General features: G+C 62.7%; 1 protein-coding gene across 1 annotated transcript in view; it reads left to right on the forward strand.

Moving 5' to 3' along the window:
• LOC119588483 (chorion peroxidase-like) overlaps positions 1-249 on the forward strand; it is a gene marked incomplete at its 3' end in the record, with an annotated part of 6,553 nt that overhangs the window by 5,794 nt on the left and 510 nt on the right. Inside the window, 1 exon segment of the mRNA XM_037937131.1 lies at positions 60-229. Within this exon segment, the coding sequence (XP_037793059.1) occupies positions 60-229 (170 nt within the window).

Raw genomic sequence — 249 nt, forward strand, 5'->3', positions numbered from 1 at the left:
ATCGAAATATCTTCGCTCTCACCCTCGACCTCATCTCAGCACTTCCCCCTCGTTTCCAGCCACGTAGACGACGTCGACCTGTTCATCGGCGGGCTGGCGGAGAAGCCTGTGCCCGGAGGCCTCGTCGGGCCCACCTTCGCCTGCATCCTCGCCGACCAGTTCCTCAGGCTCAAGGTCGGCGACAGGTACTGGTACGAGACGAGTGACCCCGAGACGCGGTTCGAGACGGGTGAGGCTTGGCGAGGTTTT

Source organism: Penaeus monodon, chromosome 24 (genome assembly GCF_015228065.2).
Source record: "Penaeus monodon isolate SGIC_2016 chromosome 24, NSTDA_Pmon_1, whole genome shotgun sequence".
Taxonomy (NCBI): domain Eukaryota; kingdom Metazoa; phylum Arthropoda; class Malacostraca; order Decapoda; family Penaeidae; genus Penaeus; species Penaeus monodon.